Genomic DNA, 23,944 nt, shown 5'->3' with positions numbered 1-23,944 from the left:
CATGAGCTAAGGAGTGACTGAGCTGAATTTAAGGCATTTCCCTTCTGGCCAGGCCTCTGGGGGTAAGTGGAAGTGAAGCCAGGCAGCCTTGACTCATCTCATCCCCTCATCTAGTGTTTATGTTCTTTTATCTTATTTCCTATGATCTTTTTTCCTTCTTCTTAGGGACCAGGGGACATCCTGGCTTTGCTGCTGGCACCTCTCTCACACTCATTTTCCACATTTGTCTGAGGGGATAAAGGGTCTCCACAGACTTCTTGTTCTCATATTTTGAGAAGGGAAAAGACACCAAAAGTCCTTCTTAACTATTTAATTTGAAAATCGTTGTTGTTTAATAGCTAAGTCGTGTCTGACTCTTTGCAACTCCATGGGCTGTGGCCCTCCAGGCTCCTCTGTGCATAGGATTTCCCAGGCAAAAATATTGGAGTGGGTTGCCATTTCCTCCTCCAGGGGATCTTCCCAACCCAGGAATCAAACCTGAGACTCCCCAGAAAATGTTTTGGCCTGGAAAATGCCAAAATTAGCACTTCTATTGTGCTTAATTGGTCTAAACACTATATATAATATTCTGGTCATTACATACAGTGAATCATACAGCTTTTAAGCAGAGGCCTAAATGGCCTGAGAGATCCTTCAGCAATAATGGATGGTGTCTTCGTTTTGGTTCAGTGAGACCCTGGCGGACAGGAACACCCCCTCCCAGGCCTCATGTGTCCACGGTGGTGTGTGTCCAATTTGCCTCAACACCAGCTGTGGGTCTGAGCAGTCAGACTTTTAGCCAGTGTTCCCAGCTATCTGGGCACGTGTGAATTCTTCCTGTTAAAAACAGTTACATTAAGGCCAAAGAAGATTCGACAGATCCTAAATACCCTGTTTTACTAAATTCTTAGATTTTTCTTGTTCTTACCAGGGCTGACTTTCTGAAAAGTTTTTCAGAAAAAAACTTAACTGTATTTTTCTCACTTATTTAAGAGTCCTAGGAGGTGTAGCCTGACTTGGTAAAAGAAATTACTGTATTTTTAATGAAACATTCATCACACTGGTAAAAAATATTAGGAGTGGGGTGATGTGTTATGTTTCTCATAATGTTGCAAATTATGGTGGCTCAGACAGTAAAGAATCTTCCTGCCATGTGGGGGACCTGGGTTCGACCCCTAGGTTGAGAAGATCCCCTGGAGGAGGGCATGGTAACCCACTCCAGTATTCTGGCCTAGAGAATCCCCATGAATAGAGGAGCCTGGCAGGCTACAATGCATGGACTCATAAAGAATCGGACACAACTAATCAACTAAGCACAACTTTCTCTAGGGCAAGTAAAATTTAGCTTTTAATCATTTTAATCATTTTTGTGCACCTCAAAGTTCTGAACTGTTTCAGGAAATGTATCTTTTCTGAGCAGGAGTATGGGGTAAATAGCTTCTAAATAAATGTAAATAGCTTCTGTGTTTCTGTACAAAGATATATTTATCATTGTAACATTCTGGTAGAGTTTTGATACAGTAGTTTTTTTATCAGGCTTTTTAAAAAGTTAACTTTTCAAGTAGCTGCTCAGGGACTAAATCAGATTGGAAAAGCCTATCCCTGCTCCATATTACTACAAAGAGATACATGGTTGTTTATACCTAGCTGCAGGGCACAGATAAGTACATGTTAAACTTTCTAAGAAAGTTAAATGTTTCAGTGATGTTACAATCTCATCTTGAGCTACTCTTTTCAATCCCTAAAATCTCTGATGGTGTGTGCCACCTTTTTTTTTTTCTCCCCCAACCTGTGAAATCCATATCTGGGTGAATCACTAGTTCCCTTGAGCACCTTTGTGTATTAATAAATAGATGCACTCCAAGCAGATTGCATGCCTCAGATGTTTGTCTTCTGCTTCTAATAATCATGGAGGGCAGCACAGATCCCATTTACAAGGGGAAGAACTGCCCAACACCCAGTTCTTGGTAGAAACCCTTCCTTAATGTTGCATCTCTGCTAGGAATAAAGAGATGCCAGAAAGGAGGCAAGTTTGTGCTCCCTGGAAAGAACTGATTATATACTGTGATGCATAAATCCATTTAATTCAGCTCTCAAGAAAACCTGTGGCCAGGCGGCCAGGCATTTAAGCTACCATTCCTTGTGACTAAAGAAACACTGCACCTGTGGGGAAGCAAGAGTTTTATTTTATTTTATTTGATCAGAATATTATAACTTGCAGGAAAGAGCTCAGTTCAGATTTCTATTGTGTTCTGAGACTCGTTTCTTATTCAAACAGGCATAGGTCTGTAGAAGCATCAGCATTTGCACAACTCAAACCCATTAAAAGTGAATCTAGTACATATTGTGTGTGGCTTCTTTCTTGGGTCTCCTTTCCCTTATTCACAGAATGCTGTTTAGAATATATTAATATTAGTCATATCTTTGCCACTGATTTGGGAAGATTTATTTTCTTGATACCTTGTAGTATCTTATGGTTCCTGGTAAAGTAGGAACATTGGCTCTTAACCTAAATCTAATGTAAGCTGTGGCTTCTTGCCCCCGAAAAATAACGTTCCATCAGAACCTGGGTGTAAGGTTGGAGGGCTACAAAAATTAACCAGGCATCTTGCCTTCAGGAGCTCCAGGTCTGATGGGGGTAAGGGGCAGCTGCCAGATAAACGAGCAATGCCAGGAGGTTTCTGCTGAGAAAAGAATGAAGTACAGAGACCCGGTCACAGAGGCATGAGTTCTGGTTTTTCAGGGAAGAGAGGAGGAAGAGCCAGGAAGGCCTTTCATGGCAGATGACCTCAGAGGCTGGCTTTGGGAGTCGAAGGCAGCAAGAGTACATTCCACGAAGTCACAGAAAGCCTGGTCATGCTTGAGAAAAGTAGATGGAAATTTGGAGAGTAAGCAGGCACTGGAGAGAAGCCAATTAAACAGCAGTCCTGGGACACCGGACTCAGAGTCACTCAGCTAAAGAAGTTTCAGTTCAGTTGCTCAGTCATGTCTGACTCTGCGACCCCATGGACTGCAGCACGGCAGGCTTCCCTGTCCATTGCCAACTCCCGGAGCTTACTCAAACTCATGTCCATCAAGTCAGTGATGCCATCCAACCATCTTATCCTCTGTCATCCCCTTCTTCTCCTGCCTTCAATCTTTCCCAGCATCAGGGTCTTTTCCAATGAAAAGAACTCTTTGCATCAGGTGGCCAGAGTATTGGAGTTTCAGCTTTAGCATCAGTCCTTCCAATGAATATTCAGGATTGATTTCCTTTAGGATGGACTGATTTGATCTCCTTGCAGTCCAAAGGACTCTCAAGAGTCTTCTCCAACACCACAGTTTAAAAGCATCAATTCTTCGGCACTCAGCTTTCTTTATAGTTCAACTTTCACATCCATACATGACTACTGGAAAAACCATAGCTTTGACTAGATGGACCTTTGTAGGCAAAGTTATGTCTCTGTTTTTTAATATGCTATCTAGATTGGTCATAGTTTTTCTTCCAAGGAGCAAACGTCTTTTAATTTCATGGCTGTAGTCACCATCTGCAGTGATTTTGGAGCCCAAGAAGATAAAGTCTCACTGTTTCCATTGTTTCCCCATCTATTTGCCATGAAATGATGGGACCAGATGCCATCCATGATCTTAGTTTTCTGAATGTTGAGCTTTAAGCCAACTTTTTCACTCTCCTCTTTCACTGTCATCAAGAGGCTTTTTAGTTCCTCTTCACTTTCTGCCATAAGGGTGGTATCATCTGCATATCTGAGGTTATTGATATTTCTCCTGGCACTCTTGATTCCAGCTTGTACTTCATCCAACCTGCATTTCACATGATGTACTCTGCGTATAAGTTAAATAAGCAGGGTGACAATATACAGCCTTGACTTACTCCTTTCCTGATTTGAACCAGTCTGTTGTTCCATGTCCAATTCTAACTGTTGCTTCCTGACCTGCATACAGATTTCTCAGGAGACAGGTAAGGTGGTCTGGTATTCCCATCTCTTTCCGAATTTTCCACAGTTTATTGTGATCCACACAGTCAAAGGCTTTGGTGTAGTCCATAAAGCAGAAGTCAATGTTTTTCTGGAACTCTCTTGCTTTTTCGATGATCCAGCGGATGTTGGCAATTTGATCTCTGGTTCCTCTGCCTTTTCTAAATCCAGCTTGGACATCTGGAAGTTCATAGTTCACATACTGTTGAAGCCTGGCTTGGAGAATTTTGAGCATTACTTTGCTAGCGTGTGAGATGAGTGCAATTGTGCAGTAGTTTGAACATTTTGGGGGATTGGAATGAAAACTGAGCTTTTCCAGTCCTGTGGCCACTGCTGAGTTTTCCAAATTTGCTGGCATATTGAGTGTAGCACTTTCATAGCATCATCTTTCAGGATTTAAAATAGCTCAACTGGAATTCCATCCCCTCCACTAGCTTTGTTCGTAGTGATGCTTCTTAAGGCCCACTTGACTTCGCATTTCAGGATTCCTAAACTTTAGTTCCTGAAGATTCAAGTAACTAAATAAGTTTAGGAATCAGATTCCAAGCCTCCCTGGGAGGCTACACCGGAGGCCACCAGCAGAGGGCAGGGTCCTGCCCACTGTGCCTTCTGGTCTGCAAGGCGGCGGCGCGGAAGCACTTCCCGGCCGCGGGGCGGGACTTCCGGCGGCGGTGCCAGATCTAGGGGGCGCAGCGAGAAGGAGTTGTCCTTCTAAGCGAGAGTTGTATTTCGAATCTGCACGTGTTCGCCGCCGCCTCCGCTGCCAAAATGTTCCAGCTGCTGCGCTGCGTGCCCCGCGTCCTGGGTACTGCCATCGCTGGTCTCCGCGCCGCCGCGCCCTCCCTGCCGCTGCTGCAGCCCGCGTCCCGGCCATGCGCCCGGCCCTTCGGGCTGCTCAGCGTGCGTGCGGGGTCGGTGCAGCTGCCCGGCCTCCTGAAGCCTCGGGGGCCCTGCGCTTGCGGCTGCGGCTGTAGCGGACTGCACACCGAAGGTAAGACTCATGCACGTGGACCGGGGGCGTGAGGGGCGGGGGCCCAGGTGGGGCGGGGTGTCAGGGGCTGGGAGGTGTAGACCACCTGAATGGACAGTCCGGAGCCGCTCCTGAGGTCCGGAAAATTCTCCCAGTGATGGTCGACCTGCTAGTTAAACCCACGCTTAATAACATTTCCCGTCCTCCCCCACCCCTGTTTGACTTTGCGAGGAGAGATACTGTAAAGTCCTGGAGGCCGGCTTTACCTCAGTCTCTCGAAAATGGAGCTTTGCGAAAGCCTAAGGTCGCAGTTAGATGTAGCGTGGTGAGGTTTCTTGGCAAGTGAAAGGGTAGTGGCAATTTTTTTTTTTTTTTTTTTTTGCTTTATTTTGAAACGTGGTGAGAAGTTCATTATTGGGGATCACTTTCCTAGAATCCATGCTCAGCTTCCCACTGATAGCTTACATTTTTACAGATGAAGGAATTGAGGCTTAATGGATATGAGTTGGGCTAAGTCCACAGAGCCACCATTAATAATAGAAGAACAGACTAAAAAACAGACTAAGTCCTGGTCTCTGCTTGTAGTAACGGGGTCATTTTCCGTTTTAGACTAATTGGCTCTTTCTGTAACTTATTTCCATTGTAGGAGACAAAGCTTTCGTTGACTTCCTCAGCGATGAGATCAAGGAGGAAAAGAAGATACAGAAATATAAGTCTCTCCCCAAAATGTCAGGAGGCTGGGAACTGGAAGTGAATGGGACGGAAGCCAAATTAGTGCGGAAAGTTGCTGGAGAAAAGTAAGTACCAGGGGCCTATGGATCCCAGGGAACCACATCCATAAACCTGCAGGACCTGCTGTGAGGTATCCACAGCAACCTTTAGTTAAGACAGGTGCTTGAGCGACTCCTGGTTTCCCAGAGATGGTAGGATTCATTTGGATAACTTCTTAGGCTCCTTTTCACTCATTCACTGCACAGTAATGTGTTGTGGCGCTTGACAAGGAGACAGTAAGCTAGTAGCGGGGTTCCCCAGGGGCTTGGCGGTCCAGAACCCACCTGCCAACGTAGGAGGCGTGAGTCTGATCCCTGGGTCATGAAGATCCCCTGGAGAACGAAATGGCAACCCACTCCAGTATTCTTGACTGGAAAATCCAATGGACAGAGGAGCCTGGCAGGGTATAGTCCATGGGGTTGCAAAGAGTCAGACACGACAGAGTGACTGAACATCACCCCAGTAGCCCTGAAGCCAAGACACTGGGAGTCTTCTGGACCAGTAGAGGCAGCAGTCACTGAGCCCTTACTAGTGAGTGAGGCTGTGCCTTGCCCACAACTTAGGCATGCAAATCAGAGATTCCTGCGGTGCCAACAGAATCGGATTTACTCTGCTGGCTCTACACTCAGGCTCTAAAAGCCCCCGCCCTCCCGTTCTGTTTACAGTTGAGAAAGCAAGATAATTAACAGGGTGGGGTTGCAGTATAGTTTTTCATTAGAAAAGAGGGAAGCTTTTGACCTGCTTAAGCTGTTTGAAATCCATGATCCGCTTTGAAGTTTCCATGTGCTGTGAAGTAGCAGGCAGGTGGTTTTGCCTAGTTGTGTAGCGTTTTCCCCCTCATAGGTCAATTGCATAGTCTGTGACGTGACCCAAACCACTCTCCTAGGCTAAGTCATAGGCGATTTGGGACCATTATAATGGGCTGCTGAACATAACTGCATTTCTCTGTCCAGGGGTCAGTTTGGTCCACAGTGTCACAACTTAGACAGATTTTGTGCCTGTACATCAAACCTCTATCTGGCAAGGCACCAGTTATCGTGGCTTCAGAGGGCAGCGTTGTCTGCAACCTAGCAGTGCTCGTTCCAAGTGTCACTCAATTTTCAATTCAAATTTTGGAATATGCTATGTCAGGTGAAGTTAAAATTGTCATTAGGTGGTGTTTGTGCCCGCTTTGTCATTTATTAAACTTCCCACATCTGCTCTGAAGAATAAAACTGTCCAGCAGCATATTCTTTTTTTTTTTTTTTTTGCCACACTGCTTGTGGGAATCTTAGTTCCCCGACCAGGGATCAAACCCAGGCCAAGGCAGTGAACACACCGAGTCCTAAGCACTGGCCCCCCAGAGAACTCCCCTATGTGGTGTCCTTAGCGAGGCCTCCCCTTCCTGGGGCCAGGGCTACTCTCCATCCTCAGCTGATGCCACAGCCCTCCAGTGCTCCTTCTCTTCCTCTCAGGCAGATTTTCTTCTAATGGAGGATGATTTTTAAAGGAGGCTCCTGGGACTTTGTGGTGGTCCAGTGGTTAAAACTCTCCTCTCCCAGTGCAGGGGACCTGGGTTTAATCCCTGATCAGGGAACTAAAATATCACACATAGCAACAGAAGTCACACGCACCTTGCAACCAAGACCCAGCCCAGCCAAGTACATTTTATTTTTTTACAGGAGGCTTTTGGAACTTTGTGGTGGTCAAAGTGTCTGCTCCCAGCGCAGGGAACCTGGGTTCAATCCCAGGGAACTAAGATCTCGCATGCAGCAACTGAGCGATCCCACACATAGCAATGGTCATGCACACCTCGCAACCAAGACCCTGTGCAGCCAAGTACATTTGTTTTTTTAGAGGAGGCTTCTAGCCCATGCCCACAGCTTCTCAGCTGCTCACCACCACTGGAAGGTGCCCTGGAAAGACAAGGGTGGCGGTGTCAGCTGACTGTGGCCATAAGGTTGACAGAGAGCCCCAGATAGTGGCCTGATGGCAGAAGCAGCCCACACACAACTGTATTTGGCTGAGGAAACAGTGCCTAATTGACTTCCAGCAGCCAACATAGAGTAGGCCCACTTCAGACCTGCTGAATCCAACTGTGGGTGGGATGCAGGCAATCAGATGTAAAGCTGGCTGAGATACATTGTTTCAACAGCATTTTTAACTGTAGCAAGCCTTAGTACTTAGTCAGCTACTCAGTTAAAAAGACGTCTTCATTGTGCTTTCTTTGGTTGCCTTTCTAGGATCACTGTCACTTTCAACATTAACAATAGCATCCCACCTGCTTTCAGTGGTGAGGAGGAAGAACCCTCCCAAGGGCAGAAGGCTGAGGAGCAGGAGGTAAGTTTCTAACACTGTAACCAGCCTGTACCCACCTATTTCTGACAGGCTTAGGGAAGGAGCATTGGTTTCTGTTTTGTTTAAACTCTAACGCCAGGAGAGAAGGCAAAGGCAGCCATCCTTGGGCCTTTACTTGCAGAACACCAGAACTGTGTGGCCACTTTTCTTTCCCAGGGGCCAAGTGTTAATGAACTGTTTTCTGTGGGCTTAAGCGTTAGGCCTGTGTTCACCTAACAGGAAGGAATTTAAACTGTCTTAACCCTTCTCATGATCAGGAGATAAATCATTTGGAGTGTTCCACATGAGGAATACATGTCCCGGGCTGGTAATAAACACCAGCCAGGGGCATCAGAGACTTTGGCAAGGCCTCTCCTTAAGTTGCTGCCTTTCTTGGTTGGACCTGGATGGTGCTTAGTCCTCGAACATTTTAGGAAGCTTTGTGCCTGGCCTAGAAACCAGCCAGTATGAGGGCCACAGGTCCCCATACTTTCTGGCTGGCTGGGCATGGTATTGTCTCATGACCCAGCTCAGCTCCCTGGAGTGCTGGCCTAGCCCCCCTGACAAAGAGCACCCCCACCCCAACCCTCCTCCTCCCTGAGGTTGGCTGCCTTACCCTCAAAGGGAGGGCCTCTGGGATTTAGTCAGAGACATCAGCCTTTGGTCCTGGGCTGTAATGAAGATCCTGAAACATCTGGAAAGGGGTTTTGGAGCTTTGAGCCAGCTTTGTACAGATGTAGAAACTGACCCAGGAAAATTAACTGGCACCCTAGGTGGGGCTAGAGCTGAGTTCCTAATTCTGAACCTTGTATGTTCTTTAAACAAGCAGGGTGCTAATAGAAGTGAAAGGCTGTACTAAATTATGATACTCTGCCTCTAAAACACAGTCCATAACTCTAGAAAGGAATGACAGGATGCGTTTGGCCCAGTCTCTGAACAACTGGATTATGTGGCTGTAATACTGTGTTAAAAGATCCTAGGCTTCTTATTTGGGAACCTCTTAGCATAGTGTAAGACTTGCAAGTGGCTAAGTAATATCGTAATAGCAGTGGCCATCAGACCCCTGAATTGAGACCTTTAGTCCAGACCCCTGCCAAAAAACACATTTACTGACTTGTTCTTGTTTCCTCAGCCTGAACTGACATCCACTCCCAATTTTGTGGTCGAAGTTACAAAGGATGGCAGCAGCAAGGCCCTTGTGCTGGACTGCCACTATCCGGAAGATGAGGTGTGTAGGGTGGAGAGCTGGCAGCCCTGGGTGGGGGAGGCCTCCAGGGGGCTTTCCTGGCTCCATCCAGCTGATATTATCATTTTCTGGCTTAGAACAGCAAAGCTGGGAAGATTAGTGGGAGGTGAGAGAACAAGGTTAAAATCTGAGTTTCAAGCTGTAAATAATTCCTTTTCTTTGCCTGAGTCTGGCTTGTCCTGGAAAACCTGTTTCCCCAAATACTGTCTCTCTTCAGATTGGACAAGAGGATGACCAGAGTGACATTTTCTCCATCAAGGAAGTGAGTTTTCAGGCCACCGGCGAGTCTGACTGGAAGGACACAAATTACACACTCAACACAGATTCCCTGGATTGGGTGAGTGCTAGATCAGGTGGGGAGGGGCCTACCTAATCCAAGGAGGGACAAAGAAGCATCGGAGTAAGTGTCTCAGGGGTCTTTTTAACTAGTAAATGATCCTCCTTCTAGGGCTTATACGACCACCTAATGGATTTCCTTGCGGACCGAGGGGTGGACAACACTTTTGCTGATGAATTGGTGGAGCTCAGCACAGCCCTGGAGCACCAGGAGTACATTTCTTTCCTTGAAGACCTCAAAGGTTTTGTCAAAAGCAAGTAGAGCAGGCAGCAAGGTGCTGAACACCTTAATTTTATGGCAGGCTTTGGCCAGTGAACAAAACCTAACTCTGAAGCCAGACCCACATGCTTTGAAATGGTTTTTTTTTATTTTAATCCCAATATCATGGAAAATGATTCACTTTTAACTTATTTCTGTTGTCTCTTATTTACCATTCATTTATCCTCTACAAACCCTTTATTTCTGGATTTTTGTATAACATAATGATGGACAATAAAATCTCCAAGGTGATTTGTCTTTTCTAATTCTATACCCTCCCTTTCAACCTGCATTACAAAACATGAAACAGAGGAAAGTCTGAAATGTTTTAATATTAAATAAGTTATAAATAAAAGGTTTGTATTTACAAGGCCACTTCTCAAGATGGGACTTTCTTCCAACACAGTAGATCATACATCAAGACTGGGACCAACTCTAGAGGATCACAGCCCAAGTATCACAAGCCTGGATTTAAGTAGAAAAAAGAGTTATTCCAGTCACAAAGCTAGTCTCAGCATATGGTTACAAGTCATCAATAGTAGTGACACTTGAGCTGCTCCTTCCACGACCTGGGTGACTGCTGTCCTTCCCCCCTTCAGGAGATGGTTGGCCTTTTAACTGAAATGACATCACTTTTCTATGCAACTAAGTTCCTCTTTTCTACCAGGGAGGAAATAAAACCAATTGCTGACCCACTCTCAACTACTGGCTCCCGTGGGAGGCTTACCAGACAGCTCATGAGAAGACATGACTTCTCCTCTGTCCCCTCAGTGACTGAAAATTCTGGCGTGTGGGGACAATGTGCACTGTGCTCATTCACACTGTCTTCTAAACAGGCACGAAGCTTTTGCTCTGTCACCTCCGGAGACTGAAAAATAGACAAGTTAAACTATAACCTAATCTTACTAGCCTCATAGTCAACAGGTTGAAAAACTGCAGCTCCTCACACCAATCCACAACTGGCTCCCTGTGATGCCTTGATTCCTTGGACCCTTAAAAACGCTATAACTGTGCTAAGAGGATCTCTTTAAATGTCCATCTAGCCGCCTCTCCAAATGAACCAGTGCTCTTCTGCTCCTGCCGTAAAACACTAACTGCTGCTCATCGCGCCAGGAACACTCAGCTGAGACTCCGGAACCTCCCTGTGTTTCTGCCTCTACCAGCCAAGTGTATGCTTACCCAGAACCAGCAAGCTCCCAGATCTGCTACTGAACTTGCTACTGTAACTGAGCGATTTAATTACATACTATATAAACCAATGAAATAAGAAAACAAAGTTTTGTTTTTGTGATAGTAAGTGGAATGTTTAGGAAACAAAAAGATGCTTTTTAAAAAAAAAAGCTATTGAATTAGGTAAAAGTAAAAGATGGGGAGGGAAAATCCTAAAGTGTACACAGCTTCTCGATGCTTTATAGAAACAACTGGAAACATAAGACTAAGAGAATTTTATAAAAAACAACCTCAGCTCTCCAGTCAACAGAGTCTCGCTCAAGGACTGGCAAGTAAACATGTATATTTGAAACTTACTATCAAGTGTGTCATTTGTATAATTCACCACTTTAATCAACTGGCAAACTTTTGGTCAACATCATATCAGATTAGAGGACTCCTATATTTGAAGATTACTGACACTTAAATTCTGAATGCAGCTTTGTCTTCAGATATGGACAGTTTTTATGGCATATCAGATACAAGAGTTTCCAGTTCTAAACCACGCTCTCTTCCTAGAGGTAAGTGCCTCACAAATGGCTTGGGGAGAGGGGCCGGGAAGACCCTGATTTATGGAGCTTGCCAATTCCATGGTGTCTCGTATTGCCACTGCGACCAATTTCAAGCTACCAGTGTGTGAACTGGACGTGAGGCTGGGACAAGCTGTGCACACTACTGGAGTTGTTTAAGAAAGTAGGTACGTGTGGGAAGAGGTAACACAAGACCTGTGTGAGGAACACTCACATGAGACTGGATGTATAGGCCACACTGACACACGACCAGTCCGCCTGCTATCCTCAGGTTGTACCTGGAAGCAGAATTGGGATCCCAGAGCATCACAGCTAGCAGACCCGTATCCCCCCACATTCCCAGACCACAGATTTGGGGGAAGTTCCACTCACCTTGGAGTGGGGGGTGGGAACGAACAGTGCTGAAAAGGTTGTGAAAACTCTTACTTTGTACACACGGGACAGATGAGGGGGTTTGCTTCCCACTCAGCAAGCATGACACTGAGACACTGTTCGTCAAACTGCAAGCTCTTCTCGTACTCACTGATGATGGACTGTTCTGCAAGGCAGAGTAGAGTGGAGTGTCACTGCATCACCTGGGCGCCCTGTCCCCAGTGATAGAGGATGTACTTTCAAAGGCTTCATCCACACAAGAGAAATATGAGGGTAAAACCACACTACGATCGCTAGATATTCACTGCTATGTCAGGCCTCATCTTACTGGATCCTTCCCCTCCTGTCTGTCTGCTTCCTTTTGAAGTCATGAGGCCACAGGAGTGCAGCTTAAAAAGTGTCAGGCAGCTGAAGAAAGCTGACAGGCACGTGTTTCTGATGCCAGGCCCACCTGGATAAGTCTAAGCCATCTGTTCGCCAGTGTCCCCAGACTCAGTCCGTATTGTTCAGAATGTGTGTGTTCATCCACTCAGCAGATATGTAAAAAGGCCTAGTACTCGGGAGGCCTAGGTAAATACAAAGATGAAAAAGGCTGGTCCCTGCTTCTGATGAGCTCACAGTCTAGACTTAAGAGTAGGGCTCAGCAGACCACAGGCCATATCCTGCCCACCTTCCATTTTTAAAGTTATAATGGAACAGCCATTCTCCTTTGGTTGATGAATGGGCTATAATGGTTCTCCCACTACAACAGCAGAACTGAGTAGTAGCAACAGGCTAAACATTACAATCTGGCTCCTAAGGGAAAGTTTGCCAACCCCAATTCCAGAGGGTTCCTTATGACTGAGTAAGGCAGAACACAGCAAATTCTTATCACTTCAGATTTTTAAATTAAATACACCCCAAAAGAAATATTTAGTGAGTCCTTCCTTTCACCAAGATAGGTTTTGCAGGTGAGGGTAAAGAGAAAATAAAAAAATCAAGGAATCTACAGTTTAACTGGGGTCAACACAGCAATCATAACAGCTAACACTCGCATAGCACTTATTATGTGTCAAATGCTATGTTAAGTCCTTTACATATATATTAATCTTCACTATAAGTTATTTTAAAGATGAAGAAACTGAGGCACAAGGAGAGCCCAGCGCCACACAAGTTAAAGTGGTAAAGCTGAGAAGTGAATTTTAGCCGTCTGGGCCAAGAGTTCATGCTCTTACATCCTCAAGATAATAGCAATTATTTATCGCAAGCCTTCTTATATACCAGGCACTGCTCTAAGTCTTCAACACATGTTATTTAAGCCTACAAATAAACTAGAGGCAGTCTGTTATCTCTTTAACAGATGACAAAAACTGAGTCTCGTCAAGACAGGCCTGTGTGAAATAAATGACTTAGTTATATGAGGTACTAAATTAAGCATTCTGTGGCTCTCTGATGCTACAGGAAGGGAACGGTCACAAGACCCTGAGGAGTCAGTACGGAACAGATGGGAGAGAAGGTACTGAAGTTAGGCAGCACAAGAGGCCTGATCATGCACTCTCCTGTTGGGACAAGGTTACTATTAATCTACTAACAGAAAAGTACTGTTGGGTTGAATAGACACAGGAACCAGATTCACAAAATCAATTTTACTTTCCAACTCCACCACCGGCTATGCAGCCTGTAAGATACCACTGTCTCCTCATACTACCTCATAGGGGCATCATAAGGACAGATTGGGGGCAGGAGGAGAAGGGGACGACAGAGGATGAGATGGCTGGATGGCATCACGGACTTGATGGACGTGAGTCTGAGTGAACTCTGGGAGCTGGTGATGGACAGGGAGGCCTGGCGTGCTGCGATTCATGGGGTCACAAAGAGTCGGACACAACTGAGTGACTGAACTGAACTGAAGGACAGAACAGTAGAAGGAGAGGTCTGAGCACAAGGCCTGACAACTGAAGACTCTCTTGTTACTGGGACAGCCAAGTACAGCCAAGACTTTAAAGTAAGAACAAGAGACCCCTGAACACTTGACTAAAGATGGAAACAAAGGAGTTAAAAACATTCTGTTTAGAAATGAGGTCAGCATTAGAGCAGTTAGAGATACAGGCAGGAAGAACTATTCCTAGACGTCACCTTGATCAATCAGCTCCTGTTGGATTTCCTCCAGCACAGCCAGGTCCATCGGCTCCTCCAACTGCAAGAGAAAGGGGTCATCAGAGGTTTGAAGTTACAATCAACTGACAAGACCCACGTGATTCACACTTGGAGACTGGCTTGAAAAACCCAGATTCAACTGAAGAAATCAACCCAGTCCTTCTGTAGAACGTGCGGACAGTGCAGTAACGTGGCCATGCTGAGAAAGCAACCACAAATGATTCACCCAGCCAGGGACAAAACAACGGCACCAAAGTTGCGGGAGGCAGTGTAGGGTAGCAGCTAAGTGTGTGGTTCTGCCAAAAAGCTGTGTGACCACTAGAAAGTTTCTAATCACCGTCAGCTTCATTTTGGGCCTCTGTAACGTGGACATAAAACCCACCCAAGAGGGTTACTGTAAACACTAATTGTGATTATGTAACTCAAACACATAGCAGGCACCAAATCATGCCTGTTTATTACAGAGAGCCTTGATGTTTTCAGAGCAGTTTCCCACATGTTTCTTATACTGTCCTCACAGTACTGACAACATTATCAATTCTACAAATGTGAAAACTAAAGCTCAAAGAGGCAGAATTAAGAAGCAATAGCAAAACCAGGATCAGAATTCCAGAACTACTGAGACTTCCCTGGTGGTCCAGTGGCTAAGACTCTGCGCTCCCAACACAGGGGGCCCAGGTTCCATCCCTGATCAGGGAACTAAATCCCACATGCTGCACCTAAAAGACCTTGCATGCTGCAAGAAAGACCGAAGATCCCGTGTGCTGCAGCTTAGACCCAGCACAGCCAAATAAATATTAAAAAAAAAAAAGAATTCCAGAACTACCGAGCTCCAATCCAGTGCTTTTCCTGATGCATGGTAAATGGTTTCCCATCCACACCCAGTTCCCAACCCTGGCTGAGATTAGAATCAGAAAGTTCCTGGAGACCTTTTTTAAAAAGAGAGATCACTAGCTCAGGCCTACTGAATCAAATGTTCCAGGGGTGGAGCCATGGAGTGAAATTTCTCTCTGTTGAGTTTTGTAAGTGATTATGATGCGAAGAACTGACTCATTGGAAAAGACCCTAGTGCTGGGAAAGATTGAAGGCAGGAGGAGAAGGGGGCGACAAAGGATGAAATGGTTGGATGGCATCACCGACTCAATGGACATGGGTTTGAGCAAGTTCCAGGAGTTGGTGATGGCCAGAGAAGACTGGTGTGCTGCAGTCCATGGGGTCACAAAGAGTCGGACACAACCGACCAACTGAACTGAACTGATGATGCAATGATGCAGCAGGTTGAGAGTCTAGAATTTATGGACCATCAATTGTTCTAGAAGAGTCTAATGTTAAAGGGAGAAGAACTTGGGTCAGAGGCCATTAGAGTCCTGATTGGGGGCTGGAGGGTGACTGGGTTTAGAGAAGTTGGGGAGACAGGAAGAGAGGACACTGCCATTCTTGGTGCTCAAGGAACATATCCAGCCTAACCTGAGCCCAGGCCTGTGGCCAGCTCTCCACTGACTGCAAAGCATTCCACTCTTCTTCCATCACCTCCTGCACTAGAAGGGTGTTCTGAGCGCCTCCTGACATACTGCCTCCAGCCTGGCGGTATTTGCTCAGGAGCCTGTCCCGGCTGTTTCTCATTCTCTCCAGGCATCCCTTGGAAAGAGGAGAAAGATGAGAGAGGGAAAAAAAAAAAAAAAAACCCTCAGATTAGTTGTTAAAACACTAAAGGAAATTTATAGACACACAATTTAAACTCTAACCCTAACTATTGTTATTTTGGCACTTTCCTCTCCAATCCTTACCCATATGTCAAAGGGTGCAATTACAATCCTTGGGTCATGTATTTCCAGATCAACATACTTCGCAGTCTATCTTCAATGCCAGCCTTCTGAATGGTTGATGATATTAGCGCAACATCCACTGTGTTATCAAGACAAGTTGCTTCCAAATTTTTGCTACTCTAGATATGGCTCTGGTAGTCACCTTCCTAAACAGTTACTCAGCTTCAGGCAATCTTTTCCCCTAGCGGCCACATGGCAATGCCTGGAGACATTTTTGGTTGTCACAGCTTTAGTTGTAGAGGCCAGGGAAGCTGTTAAACACTGTACAATCCCAGAACTGCCCCCCATTCCACAATGAAGAACTATCTTCTTCAAATTGTGGACAGCCAAGGTTGAGAAATCCTGCTGTCAACAGTCATTTCTAGCATCAGATTATTTTAGTGGGATATATCCACTAGATTAAATTCCAGGAAAGACAGGCGACAGCATTTACAGGAACCACACTGAGTTCAGGATAGGTCAGTGCTGACTGTAAGCTACAATTCTGCTAGACTTAGTAACAGAGGCACAGAAGAAACCGTTTGGAATGGAATGAGAAATGACTTCCGGAATAAAAAATACTATCTAATTATTCTATTCCTCTTTGGAATAGACATAATGCCTCTCTAGATTGCGGTGAGTATACAAGGTGCCTCTCTGGTGACCACCGACCCGACAATAGCGGGTGTAGAGGTGCAGTCACGGCCACATTTCACACTGAAAACACACGAGTCCAAAACGAAGGCTTCCTGGGACCGGGCCGGTCCAGGCTAGTCCCACACCCAAGGGTCCAGAAGCTCCAGGAAGTGTCCGGGCGGTGGCCGGGGTCGGACCTACAGGCAGGAGATCCACCTGCACCGACTCTTGCTTCACCCGGCCGGGCGGAGGGAAGTTACGGAGGAGAGCGGTTCCTGGGACGGACTAGGGGAGTGACGACAACCTGGCCAAGGCTTCCCAAATCTCACACTCACCTGCCTGAAAGCCTCTTTCCAAGGCGGCGAGCCCATCAGTTTATACAGCGAGCGGTGCCGAGACCCCGGCCTCTCTGCCATCTCGTTTTCGCGGGAGTAGTCGCCAGAAAGCCCCACCCCCAACGGAGCACAGAATCCTGGGAGTTGTAGTTCCTGGGTTCCGACCGTGCCAGGTCCCGGGGAATTCTGGGAAACGTTTTCCTATCGGCGGGTCCCACACGGAGACGGATTTGGGCAACCCCAGGGTGGGGGACTGAAGTAGTGACATTTGTGAAGTCTATCCAACCTAGATTGAAGGAGGTAAGTCTTGAAGGAAGATTTTATTTTTTGAGGGAAGTTTTTAGATGTCTAGCTTTATCCAGGTGGAGATGTCCAATAAGCAATTAGATACGCAGATCTCAGTTTTCACCCCCTTCCCGTCCCGTACTAGATTTCCCGTAACGCAAAAGCTTCAACTCACGTTCTGGCCTGTTGACTTTCTCCTCCCGCCCCTTTGGCTTCAGAATAGGCTTGACTGGTGATTGGCTTTCCTTTGGCGATGACGCTGTCTGATGGGCTGCCCTCACCTTTGCCCCGCCCCTAATTCTGTCCTGTGCGTCCGGCCTGCCTGCTCGATGATTGGCCGAAGCAGTGGACGGCTGGAAGCAGATTGGTTGCGCTCGCGGCGAGGCCACAGAGAGCTGTGGGTTCAAGATGGCGGGCGCCGAAGGCGGCCCGGGCGACGGTGAGGTGTGGCAGACCTGGCTGCCCAACCACGCCGTGTTCTTGCGGCTCCGAGAAGGACTGAAAAACCAGAGCTCAACCGAAACTGAGAAGCCGGCTTCATCATTGCCGTCGTCGCCGCCGCTGCCTCCACAGTTGTTGACGAGAAACCTGGTCTTGGGCCTCGGCGGAGAACTCTTTCTGTGGGACCCAGAAGAGAGCTCCTTCTTAGTCGTGCGCCTTCGGGGCCCCAGCGGCGCTGGTGAGGAGCCCTCCCTCTCCCAGTACCAGGTACGGCTAGGCCGAATTGGGAAACGACCGTTAGCGTTTTCGTCCCCTTCGCATCCTGGCTATTTTTGGTCTGCTGGTGGGAGGAGTGGTCTGCGAGCGTAAGCAGACGTCTTTTTGGGGGGTGCCCAGCAGCGAGTGGAGAAGTCTCCTTTTCATTCGCTCTACCACAGCCGCCGAACCTTTGGAAGCCTCTCTTCCCGTATTTCATTCCTTCCACAAATGTTTATTGACTCTGACTTCGCGCCGGACACTCTTACAGAAACTTATGCGCTCAAGGTGCTTGAGTTGTCCGGGTCTGAGAGGAAGGGAAGGAGCGTGGAGTCACAGTAAAGTATCAGTGGTGCAGGTGCTCTGAAGAATAACAGCGGGGATACGGGGCTTGAGAGCGTGGGTGCATTCGCTGTTTTAGGAGGTGGATCCTGAGAAACCGGTGTCACGGCGTCACTGCATAAAATAAGAGGGACAATCCTAACTTTCTCTTGGGGTGGTTGTGAGCCTGAAGTCAGGTCGTCTCTTCCAAAGCACCAGATTTCCTCCCTGACATGGAGGCGGAATCCTCTGGAAATTAGGCTATCCCCAAAGTTGAAAGGGATGTTGGCTTGTCTTGGAGAAACCAGCAGCATGTGAAAGTCAGTGTAATCAGAGAGTGTTAGGCTTCTTGTGATTAAACATTGCTTTATGGAAGCGTTTACTTATAACAAGCCGATTCTTGTCATTTAAAGATTACAAAATAAGAAAACTTGGCACCCATTCTAACCTATGGCAGCTGTTGTGTGCTGGTTGAACCTTGTCGATGAGTAATGATTTGAATAAGGTGCTAGCAACGTTTCTGCAGTTTTGAAAATAGGTCACAAGCCTACTGTCTACTAACTTTAAAATTTCAGGTTTTTTTAATATAGTTCTTTTTTAAATTTATTTTTATTTTTGGTTGTGCTGGGTTTGCATTGCTGTCTGTGCTTTCTGTAGTTGCAGCGAGTGGGGGCTGCTGCTTATTTCCGTGGCTTCACTTGTGGAGCAGGGGCTCTAGGGCACGTAGGCTTCAGCAGTTCTGGTGCACACGCTTAGTTGCTCCAAGGCATATGGAATCTTCCCGGGCCAAGGAAAGAATCCGTGTCCCCTGCCTTGGCAGGCGGATTCTTAACCACTGTACCCACTAGGGAAGTCCTAAAATTTAAGAGTAATTATTAGATGTTCGGCACACAGTACAATAGTGCCCTATATCTCTCTGCAGGATTTAGCTCAGTCATGATTAAATTATTTATATTTGTTCATTCATTGCCTGAATTATTTTCTGGATTACAAGCACCAGGGCAGGGTTGTCTGCCTTACTTAGTTTTGTATTCCCAGTACTTCTGTGTGCCTGGAACATATGAACTCTCAGTACAATATTGATGACTGTCTGAATGACCTTTAATCCTCAGAAATCCAAAAACTCGGAGGAGGAAGCAGCTTAGCATGAGTTGCAACTTTAAAGGAAATAAAAACATGAATAGTAACTTTAAAAATCAAATAAAAAAAATACCCCCCAAAAAAATCCAGATCAAAGGCATGAATAGTGACTTTAAAAACCAAATCAAACCAAAAAACCCCCCAGACAAAAAACACTTGAATACTGTGATTACTACAGGTGACCCAAAGTGATGAGATTGTTCTGCCAAAGAAAGGTGGCCTTTGATTTGAGAAAGATTGTTAGAATCATGTAGAAGATTGAGAAGATGGGAGAAGGAAGGAACAAACCATTGACGGGAGAAAAAGCAATTTGATTAGAATCAGCAAAGGGCAGCTAAAAGCAAAAGCAATCCCTCCCCCGCCGCCCCCCCCCAAAAGACTCAAAGAACAAAGCCCAGACTTACATCAGTAACAATTAATTGGAATCACATTATATTCAACAGTCTTGTCTAATACTATTTTGGCAGACAGTGATTCTCTGTACATCAGGATAAGCAATAGATTGGTAATCTCTTGGTTTATTACTGAAAGTGGATAGAAAAGAAAGAGGAAATTTGAGATACTCATGAGAGAAGAAATAGAAGTGCAGTTTTTTTTTTTTTGGAAGGCATATAATGCCAAGACATACAACTTAACAGAACCCTCCTGAAAATGTCTCTGTTCCATAACTAAATCTGCTTAGATAAAGCAGCATTTTACTTGCTGCAGAAGTTCTTGAAGCCACTATCTTATTTTACTATTTATAACATAGTAATTATTTACCAATACTTCTGAGTTCTTAACTGGCTAGTCAGCTAAAACATATACTGAGAGTTAGCAACACGCCACATACGCCAAGGATAACAGGAAAGACACAGAGCTCAGGTAATTCACAGTTGTGTGGGATGAGCAAGTAAAAGGATAATTGGAATGCAGGGTGATAAAGGACTACAGTAGAATTATTTAGGGTGTGCTCTAGGAGGACCGGAGAAGGCAATGGCACCCCACTCCAGTACTCTTGCCTGGTGACTTCACTTTCACTTTTCACTTCCATGCATTGGAGAAGGAAATGGCAGCCCACTCCAGTGTTCTTGCCTGGAGAATCCCAGGGACGGGGGAGCCTGGTGGGCTGCCGTCTATGGGGTTGCACAGAGTCGGACACGACTGAAGCGACTTAGCAGCAGCAGCAGCTAGGAGGACAGAAAAGATGCACTGGTTCCTGGCCAGAAAATCAGAGAGATTTTTTGGGAGGAAAGCACATAGAAACTGAGTCTCCAAGAATGTGTCAGCTCCTAAAAAGAGAAACTGAGGGCATTGCAGGAAGGATCGTTGTACAGAAATACATGGTGATTTCCCAGAAATACACATTAATCTGGAGTATAAAGTACAAGTGGAGAATGGTGGAGAATTGAGGCTAAAGTGGTAGTCTGGAGTTTGATCATAAAAAGGGAAATTATATGTAGTATTTACCAAAGTAGGGAAATCTGATGCATTTTATATAATATTCCAATATAAGCAGTTAAAAAAATATTTCATCAGTTAATGGCTGAAGTGTTAGTACTTATCCAGAATGCTTCTTTATCCTACATTAATAGAAAACTAAAGCGGTGCTGTGCTTTCGAGTAACTGCCATATATATTTACATTAAAGTGAACTATTTTGACCAATTTGCTTTAATTTTCAGAGATTGCTTTGCATAAATCCACCCCTGTTTGAAATCTATCAAGTCTTGTTAAGCCCAACACAACATCATGTAGCACTTATAGGAATAAAAGGACTTATGATATTAGAATTACCTAAAAGATGGGGAAAGAATTCTGAATTTGAAGGTGGAAAATCAACAGTGAATTGTAGGTAAGTTGTATTTCCATTTAGTGTTTATCTGTATAATTTGTAATACATGCAGAAAATTCCTTAAAATCAGTGGTTCTTACGGTGTGTTTGCTACTATTGAAACAGTGTACAGTAGTCTGCACATTGGCTTCTTGTGATAATGACTTCCATAGTATATATGATATATATAGTATATATATTTTGCCTAGATTACCACATTGCTGTCTCATTGGAAGTCAGGCTGTTTTATTAAGTAGGTTGAAATAAGATGCTTTAAAAGCAGTTATTATCTGTGGGCCAAACAGTTTTCTCATAAATATAACTTAGTTTTGTATTTTTTTCTTTGTCAACAAATCTTGAGAAATGAGAGTGTGAAAAATCTGAAAAGAATATAAGGTAGAAACATACCTTTAGCTCCACAGTCCTTAGGTTGGGCCTCCTTGAAAATGTTTCTTTTCTAAGTCTTTCATATCCACAATAGGAGTGACAATAACTGCCTTTGTATTTTCTTTACAAAGTTACTAAAAGGATAAGTTATTCTGTCTAAAATCAATGGTACTCTATAAAATACAGATTAGAAAATATTTGATTCTTTGATACTGGTTGGTAGATGCTTTGAATGCTGCCTCAGCAAGATGTTTGAAAAAGGAATTTAAAGGAAAGAAGAGTAAAAAGTGTTGAGATAGGTTTTCCTTTAGAAAGTTTTGGAAAATTGCTGTCTGTATTTTAGTACCACTCCCGTTGCTGAGAGATTTTTCACCAGTTCCACCTCTCTGACTCTGAAGCATGCTGCCTGGTATCCGAGCGAGATGCTAGAGCCCCACATAGTGCTGTTAACGTCAGACAATGTCATAAGGTAAGTCTGTATCTTACAGTTTTGTGAGTGGGAAGAGTCTCTTAATTGCCAGTTAACAGCTTGGAAAAACTATCTGATGGCTGCTATAACCTGTTCTCCATCATGGGGGCATTGTTCAGCTGCCCTAACTTACATGTCTTAATTACTGCTGTTCTCTCTCAGCTAGTCTTTCTGCCTCCAGTCTCTCCATTCCCAATCTAACTATTAAAATAATCTCCCTGAAACTGCTTTTACCATGTCACTCTTTTGGAGGTGATGTAGCATAGAGAAAAAGAGAATTTAATTGGGAAGTGAGAGATTTGAATTCTTGTCCCAGTGTCACTTCTGTCTTTGGGATGTTAAAAACCAACAACTTGGGCATCTGTTTCTTATTTGTCAAATGAGCAAGTTTGATTTGATCATTTCTAAAGCTGTTTTCCAGGTTTGCATTGTTATGATTAAATGCCCTCGTCCTACAGACATTGATATTACCAGTTAACTTTCTGGATCTGCCTTATGTAAAAAGTTTGTGAGATGACTAGACAAGGTGTATACAGCTAAGAACTGAAGTACAGTGGTTGGGGAAGGCTGATATAAGGAATTTTGGCAAGGGCAGAGAATATTTCTTCATGTACCAAGGAAGCCGCCTTTTTGGGTTGCTTCAGAACAAATGAAGTAGGCTACTTTTGTCAGTAACAGCCAGATCTTTGGCAAATGGTTGTAATGACTGGTAGGAAAATTCTCAAAAACTGACTGGGTGGAAAGGAAGGAGCAACTTTAGGAAATAAAAGAGAATTTTAAGTGCTGGCTTTCTTCTCTTTTGATTGCTAGAATTTACTCTTTGCGTGAGCCCCAGACACCGACCAAGGTCATTGTACTTTCAGAAGCAGAAGAGGAAAGTCTAATACTCAACAAAGGGTAAGTTTTTATTTCTGTCATTAAATTTTTAAAAATTGGTTTATTGGGATTATAAGTGAAATTTTAAGATTATAAGATTTTCCAAAGGTGACTTTAGCATGGTTTTTGGTAATATGAGAAATAAGAAAAAATAGGCGATATGAGTAGGTAATAAGAAGTTACAAATCTGAAAGTTACTCTGCTAGCTTGATCTTTTTTCAAGAAAGTTCAAAACTGTGAATAGCCAAAACTGAGTCCCTGTTGTATCATGAATAGGAGAATAAATTATACTATTTCAAAGTCACGGAAAAAGTGGAAGGTGAGAGTGTTGGGCTGGAGGCCTGCCAGCTGTTCACTCAGAATGGACGAGCAGATTGCTGGACCCCCCAGACCAGCCCCTGGTACCCCAGAAGCTGGAGTGGACCATAGACTGCCTCCTGCTTCTCATGTGACCCTGGCTTATGTTAGTTTTCTTGTCCACTGCAGACCAAGTTCCTGGCTAGTTTGACCAGTAACAGAATCACCCTTTGAATTTACAAACTCCCTTCCTCTGGCCTCCTGCTCAGTCTTTTTGGTGATTACCACATCCTGTCACCCACAGGGTGTGTATGTGGAGTGAAGCCCATAGTAGCAATATTTCTGGAAGTTCCAGCTAGTTCTTTTCATGTCTTCATAATGATCATATCTAATAGTCTGTTTTTGTTTTTCTGTTATTCCTTTGAATATTTTACATACAGCTATTACGTATGTGACAGTTTCAATATCTGAAGTCTTGGCGAGGCGGGGATCTAAATCTGTGTCTGTTCTTCCTCCTGTCCTGTAATCAGAGTCGCTTCCTCCTGTGGTTGCTGATCTCTCATTGTGAACTTGTGTTTACTTCATCTTAATGTTTGGAAATGTCAAGAGCCCAAGCTGGGAGTATGTTCTTCCAGAGAGGAATTTCTTCTGCTTCTGTTATGAGTCAGAAGTTGCCACTAGCCTGGGACCACATTAATTCTCATTAATTAATGAATTAATTAATTCATTAGTCCCAGAACTGAAAGTTTTCAGTCAGATGACTTTAATGTCTTATACAGCATTAGCT

General features: G+C 44.8%; 3 protein-coding genes across 5 annotated transcripts in view; 2 read left to right on the top strand and 1 right to left on the bottom strand.

The window, feature by feature from the left end:
- The first annotated feature begins 4,601 nt into the window (after nt 1-4,601).
- On the top strand, nt 4,602-10,103 carry LOC102406596 (complement C1q binding protein). Its single transcript, XM_006060037.3, has 6 exons — nt 4,602-4,944; nt 5,570-5,720; nt 7,917-8,013; nt 9,143-9,238; nt 9,474-9,593; nt 9,705-10,103. Exons 1-6 carry the CDS (start codon nt 4,722-4,724, stop codon nt 9,852-9,854), a joined length of 837 nt encoding a protein of 278 aa, XP_006060099.3. The 5' UTR covers nt 4,602-4,721; the 3' UTR covers nt 9,855-10,103.
- A 60-nt stretch (nt 10,104-10,163) lies between these two features.
- Nucleotides 10,164-17,099, bottom strand: RPAIN (RPA interacting protein). Of its 2 annotated transcripts, XM_006060035.3 has the most exons (7): nt 16,875-17,099; nt 15,566-15,736; nt 14,078-14,138; nt 12,017-12,128; nt 11,805-11,868; nt 10,579-10,719; nt 10,164-10,316 (listed from the first exon to the last, which is right to left on the bottom strand). In XM_006060035.3, exons 1-7 carry the CDS (start codon nt 16,953-16,955, stop codon nt 10,287-10,289), a joined length of 660 nt encoding a protein of 219 aa, XP_006060097.1. In that variant the 5' UTR covers nt 16,956-17,099; the 3' UTR covers nt 10,164-10,286. The 2 variants fall into 2 exon arrangements, 1 of the variants encoding a protein (XP_006060097.1); XR_327696.3 differs by lacking the exon at nt 10,164-10,316 and having other exon boundaries at nt 10,642-10,719; nt 11,963-12,128.
- NUP88 (nucleoporin 88) overlaps nt 17,059-23,944 on the top strand; it is a 22,032-nt gene continuing 15,146 nt past the window's right edge. The window contains exons 1-5 of one of the 2 annotated variants that reach the window (XM_025280771.2): nt 17,059-17,174; nt 17,378-17,867; nt 20,980-21,149; nt 21,859-21,984; nt 22,795-22,881. In XM_025280771.2, coding sequence (XP_025136556.1) covers nt 17,568-17,867; nt 20,980-21,149; nt 21,859-21,984; nt 22,795-22,881 — 683 coding nt within the window. In that variant the 5' untranslated portion in view covers nt 17,059-17,174; nt 17,378-17,567. Of the gene's footprint in view, nt 17,175-17,377; nt 17,868-20,979; nt 21,150-21,858; nt 21,985-22,794; nt 22,882-23,944 lie in introns of those variants that run through there. The other variant, XM_006060033.3, reaches the window with a different exon arrangement.

The sequence above is a fragment of the Bubalus bubalis genome, chromosome 3 (assembly GCF_019923935.1).
Source record: "Bubalus bubalis isolate 160015118507 breed Murrah chromosome 3, NDDB_SH_1, whole genome shotgun sequence".
Taxonomy (NCBI): domain Eukaryota; kingdom Metazoa; phylum Chordata; class Mammalia; order Artiodactyla; family Bovidae; genus Bubalus; species Bubalus bubalis.
This window is presented reverse-complemented; position numbering and strand designations above follow the sequence as displayed.

What these genes read in the sequence shown, in the direction of transcription:
- LOC102406596 (XM_006060037.3), top strand. Translation starts at nt 4,722, where the DNA reads ATGTTCCAGCTGCTGCGCTGCGTGCCCCGCGTCCTGGGTACTGCCATC. An exon ending in TAGCGGACTGCACACCGAAG is followed by an intron (nt 4,945 to 5,569) that starts GTAAGACTCATG and finishes TTTCCATTGTAG; the next exon opens with GAGACAAAGCTTTCGTTGAC. An exon ending in CGGAAAGTTGCTGGAGAAAA is followed by an intron (nt 5,721 to 7,916) that starts GTAAGTACCAGG and finishes TTGCCTTTCTAG; the next exon opens with GATCACTGTCACTTTCAACA.
- RPAIN (XM_006060035.3), bottom strand. Translation starts at nt 16,955, where the DNA reads ATGGCAGAGAGGCCGGGGTCTCGGCACCGCTCGCTGTATAAACTGATG. An exon ending in GGAAAGAGGCTTTCAGGCAG is followed by an intron (nt 15,737 to 16,874) that starts GTGAGTGTGAGA and finishes CCTCTTTCCAAG; the next exon opens with GGATGCCTGGAGAGAATGAG. An exon ending in ACAGGAGCTGATTGATCAAG is followed by an intron (nt 12,129 to 14,077) that starts GTGACGTCTAGG and finishes TCTGCCTTGCAG; the next exon opens with AACAGTCCATCATCAGTGAG.